The sequence below is a fragment of the Apaloderma vittatum genome, unplaced genomic scaffold (assembly GCF_000703405.1).
Source record: "Apaloderma vittatum isolate BGI_N311 unplaced genomic scaffold, ASM70340v1 scaffold9023, whole genome shotgun sequence".
NCBI lineage: Eukaryota > Metazoa > Chordata > Aves > Trogoniformes > Trogonidae > Apaloderma > Apaloderma vittatum.
Genome location: NW_009707532.1, coordinates 112,561 through 120,350, shown reverse-complemented (window position 1 = coordinate 120,350; position 7,790 = coordinate 112,561). Strand labels below are relative to the sequence as shown.

The 7,790-nt window shown below is 44.1% G+C and overlaps 1 protein-coding gene across 1 annotated transcript in view; it reads right to left on the bottom strand.

Annotated features, from left to right (window-relative positions):
- Positions 1-527: 527 nt before the first annotated feature.
- MEGF6 (multiple EGF-like-domains 6) overlaps positions 528-7,790 on the bottom strand; it is a gene marked incomplete at its 5' end in the record, with an annotated part of 83,086 nt that continues 75,823 nt past the window's right edge. The window contains 8 exon segments of the mRNA XM_009866247.1: positions 528-607; positions 1,649-1,812; positions 1,814-1,938; positions 1,940-1,989; positions 4,158-4,283; positions 4,955-5,083; positions 5,395-5,523; positions 7,474-7,602. Coding sequence (XP_009864549.1) covers positions 528-607; positions 1,649-1,812; positions 1,814-1,938; positions 1,940-1,989; positions 4,158-4,283; positions 4,955-5,083; positions 5,395-5,523; positions 7,474-7,602 — 932 coding nt within the window.

Below are 7,790 nucleotides of genomic sequence, written 5' to 3'. Positions count from 1 at the left end.
GATTCTTCTTCAGTTGCAAGTTTAAAATCAGACTGAATGCTTTTCTAGAACACACGCCGTTATTCAAAGAGGAATTAAACCGGTGACTCCCACTAGTTTCAGCGCAGTGTGATTTTGCAGTGGATCCATACTGGCTTCATAGTCCATGAAACGCTCATTAAACTTCACGCTGGTTAAGAAAGTCACTTCTGTGTGGTGTGGCTCACTGCACGTTGATCCATTACATACTGCTTATCCTGACACTCTTTGGAGCTGGTCTTATTAAAAACACGTCCCAGCTTTCAAACAATGAGTTATATATCAGAAAGCACATCCAGAGCAGTTTATTGGAGGGGTGAGAGGCTAGGAATAAATACACGAAATGGATTCAACTTTTTAAAAAGATCCAGCTACTAAATGGCCTCTGTAGTCTTCCATAAGAAGTGTGAATACTTCAGTACAATTCAAGCTGAACTGAATAGCTGTTTTCATATCCAAATTCAAATACCGTCTGTGCATATAAAACAGTTCATTTATTAGTCCAAATGTTACTGTTGTAGGGCTCTTGGAAAAATATTCCCTCTTTCTTGAGTTTGTTCTTCATAAAGAGGAAGCTTTGGAGGGCCACCTAGAGAATTAAATAGAAACACCGTTTCCGGTCTATATAGTGTAATACTGAAATATCATATAGATTATACAATTTGCACTTAAACAATTCAATAAATGGCACTCTTCAAAAGAAGCAAGAGAAGTGAGTTACACTTGCCTCTTCACACAGGCAGAGAGCAGGCAAAACAACAAATCAGCTCTCAAACGGAAGGATCCCAAAGCGTTTCCTAAACTAAATGCAGAATTGTATGGCGTCGCCATCAAGCCAGTTGTGACAGGACTACAAGCGGGAGGAAACTTTTGTTCAGTACTATACCTCATTAAAGGAGAAATTACGCAAATAAAAAAGAAAACCAAACCCCAAACTCTTTTGAGATAGTGCAACAAGTGTATTAGCACATTCCCAAATAAATCCAAATCTGTTTTCCAATGTGTTATCTACCAATCCAGCTCTGCACATCTCATCATGCTCTTCAAAATCTGACACCTCTACATAAAATAAGCAGACATGATGGCACGCACAGCAAGTAAACCTTGTTACTCATCTTACAGGGGCTGTGGATACCGGCTATTTCAGGGCAAGATTTCGTACTGGCAGGCAAAGGGTGCACTGCTCTCCGGCACAGCTGTGCTGCAGGCAGCCTTGGGAATCCTGGAGCAGCCTGTGCAAGATCTCCACAGCCTGCTCTGAGGGGAAAACACTGCACCGAGTCGGTTCAGCTTGGCCAAGATCTCACAACCACCTGGAACGACTTCTGGCATTTGCACCATCAGGCACCTGGACCCTTAAGAGGACAGCACACACCTCCTCACAGGAGGACAACAGAACCCTTCCAAGCAAAGCTGCTGCTATCGCAGATTCTGAGGTTTTCCCCAGAGATGGAAACATAGAACAGCTCCAGCCACACACAACCCAACACAGAAACTGTGGTGGTTGCTGCTGAGCACCATGGTTGCATGGTGGGTTGATATTCCTGCCCAAACAACCCACTGACCACCTCTGTGGTCACTGCACGATTTCTTCTACTAAGAGAGGCTGCACATCTCCAGCTGGTGTTACCTTCTTTGCAGGTTGGCCCCATCCATGTGGCTGGGCAGACACAGTTCCCATTGTATGGGTTGCACTGGGATTTGCTGGCACACTGGCACTGCAGGGAGCAATCGGGGCCGTACTGGTCTGACCTGCATTCTGGAAGGAAAGAAGTGTTTGGAGAAGGGTGACTGCTTCCTAGTAGTCGCCCTATTCTCTGGGATCAGGAAGCTACTGAGACACCTACATCTGTTAACATTAAAACATGACATTTTGGAAAGCCTTGCAGTCTCCAAGTTTCATCTACCACATGGTCTGCCCCAATCTGTAGCCCAGCTGTCCCAAAGAAGTTCCCAGAATGGAAACCATTGCTGGTGTAAAACCGAAAAGATCTTGGGATCTGCTCAGGAAAGTTACAGTCAGCATCCTGGACCTGCACTCTCTCTTGCACTATCTCTCTCCCCACTGCACAGCTTGGGTGTTTGCGTGCACCAGCAGAGAGCCTTCCCCCAAAGGACATGAAATTGAAAATTAATTCAGTTTATATATACAGTCTTACGTCTTACTCTGATTGCACAACTCTGCTGCCTCCTGGCAAATTAAACTCACGAAACGTCTCACTTCCAAACACAAATGTATTTCATACCCAGGCTGATAAATCCACATTGCAATCTTTTTTATGCAGCGTACAGGCATGAAGGAACAGTTAGCAGCAGGACACAAGGCAAGGTGCTAAATACACTGTAAACAAGAGCCCTCTTTCCCTCACCTCGCTAGAAAATACCGTAAATAATCAAGGTGCTTGCTTTCTCACACAAGCACCATTCGGTGAAGAAAAGCGCTGCTGAGCCCTGCGTCAGCCGCGGCCCCAACACGTGGGAGAACTCTCCCCCTGCGCTCAGAGCTTGGCCTTTTCAATTAGGAAATGTTATGAGAAAAGGTCTCCTCAAACACCTCTGGACCTGATTTTAATTTATGTAATACCACATTTTCATGTTAATAACAATGTGTATTTAAGACATCTGTTTGAAAGTCTGCAATGTTAATTTACTACAGAAAAAGAGCGCCCATAAAAGTCTGTTATATTCTCTCTCTCTCTCTTTTTTTTTTTTAATTAACATTTTGCCTGTTTAATGGGTGCTTTACCAGAGTTCAAATTAAAATCAGGCCTTTTATCTTTATGGCTGCTGCACAGTCACAGCTGCTCACAGTTATATCACAGATGAACTGAGCCTAATTGAAAATAAAAATGCAAATAAAACCTACCCCATAACAGCTTTTCATGGATGGGGGCTACCCTAGCCGATTCAAGAAAAATAAAAAAATGACTCCTGGAGTTTGCAAGAAGCAAAACCTCGGTTTGCATTTTTGGTGCTGAGCTTCCCTCTTGCGTTCTGCTTCTGCCTGAAATTGCCCTGGAAAGGCTCAGGGACGCCCCGCGCCGGGTTGGCCGCGGGGGTGGCCGATGTCCCCAGCGCTGGCAGACTGGGTGGCTTCGCTTTGTGACCACAGGACAGCGAGGAGAGGGAAGCAAATCATTTTCCATTTTAATTCTGCAGGTCGCACTAGCACTTTAGGCTCCCAGCAGTTACTGTGCATTAAAAACAGGCTGTTTAAAACTGCTTCCTGCCCTGTTCTAGAACAAAAAGAGAAATAATGTTCTCCCACGTATCGACGGAGCTGAGGTGGGTTATGGCTCCTGGTGTGAACCTCTCATAGCAGCACGTAGATGTTCCTTTTATCTTGTTTGCCACAGCATTAGGATCCGAAATCTCTTCTTACACTTGTCTAAACCACTGCCCGTCCTTTTTCTCCAGTGATTGCCCTAAATTTACTCTCCTGTAACTGTGATCAGAGTGTGGCTCAAGAATCTTGCCTGCCATTGCTCTTCTCAGCCCTGCAACCATCTCATGAGGGTACACTGGTGAGACTGGTTTTCCTTAGCGGAGAATATTCTCACGTGTTTTTGTGCCCTCCTTACAAAATAATTCTGCTCTCGTGGGCCAACCGTTCCCCAAGCACACAGCCAAAGTGCCTGTGCTGCCGGTGAAGGAATTTTATTTGGATTAAATGTTCCTGGACTACTTTTTCAGGTGTAGCTCAGCCGTCGGGATCCTGCCCTGCAAACCCAGAGCTGGACATACTTTTGCGTTGGTCTGAAAAGGGTCACGAAGTGCCCGTGTGACAACACACGTGGCAATCGGATCCCTTTGTGCCCATCTACACCCTCTGGAGTCTTCCCATCTATGTCTTTAAAAACGTGGGTTTCTTGGTATATTATTCACCAGGGCACATTCTCCAAAACTCAAGGCAAACGACATTTTACAGCTGATCCATAAACAGTTTTCCTATCGGCATATCAATTTAAATATTGATTAAATCAAGAGGTACAGCCTGTTGAGAAAGCTGCTGATAAGCTGAAAAGAGTAATTTGCTATGAACAATGTATTCTTGAGTGCTGCCAAATGTCCTTTCACGGGTATGCTCAGACCTTGGTTTAACTACACGTAGTCTGGCCCTTAGAAAAGATCACCCTTACCGATGTCACATTTGTCTCCTGTCTTCCCAGGTGGGCAAAGGCACTTCCCAGTCTCTGGATCACAAGGAGCATCCCCGCAGTCGCACTGGCTCCGGCAGCTCTCTCCAAACCAGCCCCTGTCGCAGCCTGATGGCAAAAGCGGTTTTTAGATGCACGTTTCGAAAGGCAAGACACATATTAAGCCAGAGGAGCTCTCCCAGGATGTCTCAGAGGAAAGCTCATAAACTCTCCACTGAAGAGAGCATAAATGCCAAGCTTAATGAAGAATCCAACATTGCAGAACGGGCATAATATTTATATGAACTCTGTTTATGCCGAGTTCATCTAATCTAACCTATCAGAGGTATCTGTAAAACCATCCCAGAAATGTAACTTGTACTTATTTTCATTTTTAATTAGAATCCTCTAGAAGACCATTCCATAACACTCAACAGGTCTGACATGCACGTATTTAATAATCTTATTTGGAGTTTTAGAAGCAGATTTAAAACGAGTAAAAGGAACTCATTTTTAATAAACGACATGTGGAACTCATTGCTGCAAGACATCATGGAGACCAGGAATTTCACCACATTAATTGGAACCAGATAGGTTAATTTACAGGGAAATGAGAACACCCAGCTATGCAACAGGTAAACAATCCCAAATCTAGTGTTTTGGGGTATTCATAAAGCTCAAAATACGGAAGAAGTTGCTCTCAACAAACAAATATTTGAGCAATGTCATGGGGCTTTCTGAGTTTTACATTGGTTTTGTTTGTTTCCTCATTTTCTTTTACATCAGAGGAGTACAAGTACCTTTTTCACAGTGGACACCTTGATAACCCAAAGGACAAATGCACTGTCCTGTCACCGCATCGCAGCTCGCTCCATTTTTACAGGCACATGTGTGAAGGCAGCTTAGCCCATAAAACCCAAGGGGACACCCTGAAAAATGAAAAGTATCGAATGAGCAAGGTTTAGGAAGAAAAACACACGTCTCTTTAAAAATCCTCTGTGTTCTCAGCTACATTCCTTGGGCACCAACAAAAACAATGTTTATCATTAACTCCCACAATGCCACGTGCTTTTAAACTTGTACCACCCCAGCGCCAAGAATTACTCAGCCCTGGAAGCCACTGAGTGATTCTGGGACACCCTCAAAATTTTAACTGAACCGGCAAGGTGTGAGTGTGCCCTCTCTGAAGCCCCACATCCTGTCACTGTTGGAAAAGGCTGCCCAGGATGCCACCACTTACTGTGCTCGCAGGAGTGGCCGTAGTAACCCTCAGGGCACTGGCAGCAGCCCGTGAACCTGTCGCAGGTGCCGTTGTTCTGGCATGAGCAGTCCAAGCCACAGCCAGACCCATACTTCCCTGGGAGACATTCTGCTGGCAGGACATGGACAGAAAAACAGACAAACACCCCATATTGTAAAGCCACACAGTAAATGGCATAAATGTTTTCTTTTCTTTTTTTTCCTCTATCTACAGCAATGTCTTCTTTTAAGCGCTTTGAAAGCATGAAAGAAAATATGAAGCTTTTCTTCATGTTATCATTGGAGTTCACACTATTCCAAATCCTAATAAAACGAGGAGGATCTCTTTTTCACACATAGCAACAGACTTTCTATGTATAACGAGATATCTGCTTTTAAAGAACTAACCATATCTCCAATTACCGAAAGTCAAGTTATGCAAAAGTGACTGTGCCAATATAATTAATCCGGGCACCATTTCCGCATAAGTTAACGTCCCACTGTTGGGATAATTTGAATCTGGGCAGACCAACTTAAATGAGAATGGTTTTCCAAATAACCAGATCCACAACTCTGCAAATGTCAGGCAAGATCTTTCAAGACCATCATCTCACTAGAAAGAGGATGCTTGATTAGTCGTCTTTGACTTCTAGTCAAAGATTCTCTGCTGTGGAAATCAAGACTCGATTTTCCAATAACTTGCCCACCTCTGTCAAAAGACAAACAGCAAAGCTCTTTCTAGCGGTATAACACACAGTCCCTTACACGATGCATGCATGACTCCCTCCCGTTCTTGACTCCGAAGAGTTTTTTATCTAAGCACATCGATAAGATACACCTACGACCCCACTACTCCAGGTGGTGACACCTGCACAACCCTACTGAGGTTTTGCAACCCAAATGGGTAGTTACAGAGATTTCGAGGAACAGGCAAGTAGAGATGAGCATAGATGACCTCTGCAATGTGCAGTTAGCCAGTTACTGGTAAAGTGCGCTATTTTAGTGCCTGCCCACAGGGGTATTCACATTGTGAGTGGCTCCATGTAGCATCTTTCCTTTTCTTCCTGCTCCTTCTCAGCACACATGGATGCATGAAGCAAGTTTCTGAGTCTCCCGAGGTGCAAAGTGGAACAATCACATCAAAGAATTCTGTTTAAAAGTTTCATTTCTATACGATACTTTTATACAGGGACACTCCCCTGTAACGACCAGTTCTTCATCTATATATATATGGAGTTTGAGGTGGATATTCTGCAGATATCAGGGACTGAAAGGCTTCAAATGAAAGCCCTGGAGTATGTTGGGGAGACAACATCGTGGCAGTTATGAGGTAATGATGAGATTGTGTTGATTGTGAACTCGAATTAGCAATTTATTTGACATCATACCAGTAAACTCATGCTTTCCTGAACATTTGAGCCTGTAACTATACAGATATGTCTTCTCTGGAGAGATAAATTGGACCAGAAATAAAGAATGACTTTCTGGAGATGGACAGAAAGACATGGAAATACTCTGCTCTGAGCTGTCAGGAGGGTTTCTGGGGTGAAAACCAATATTACTCTGTTTAAAAACGTGTGCTTTGCGTTGTGCATGGGAAAGCTGCCATGAAGAAACAAGGGCGAGACAGCAGGACGGTATCAATTGCTTTGGACAGATGCTGTCCCTGTACTAGCAGGGATGTCAATACATGGGAAGTTCAACTGCAGTCCAGTGTCAAAGGGAAGGCAATAACAAGAGAGAACATAATAAGAGAGGAGGGAGGTGTGGGCTCCTGCTGATCTCAGAGGAGCACAAAACAACGTCCGCATGAATTAAAGAACACAACAGTTGGACAGGAGAAGAAAAGAGTCCATGCAAAAGAATTTACAAGAGTTACAGGACTCACGAGGAAACTGTTCCTGAAAAAAAAGACCTAAAGCTCTACCTAGGGAGAGTTCTGTGTGAGAGAAGCTGCAGAGCAGAACACAGCTGGGAGGAAGCCTACTTGAGCACAAACTATTCCCTTTTGTGGGTCTACAGACACTGTGAACCCTGTGCTTGAACACACACATCTACTATCACCAAAGCAGAAAATTACCTTTCTCACATGATTTTCCTGTCCAGCCGAGCCCGCAAGTGCACTTGCCATCCACATGGTCGCAGATGCCACCGTTCTGACAGGTACACGTCAGGTGGCAGTTGGGGCCATATCGTCCCTGGGGACACACTACAGAGAATTAACAAAGTTTGAAAAAAATTATAAATGATCATCCTGAAAAAGAATGTAGGTGACAGGAAACAAATACAAACATATGTTCCTCACAGAGTATCCCAAGTAACTGGTGTCTCCTGAGGGCTGTGGGACACTCTATTCCATGTTTACTAGCAGTTTCATCCAAATACTCTCTGTCTCAC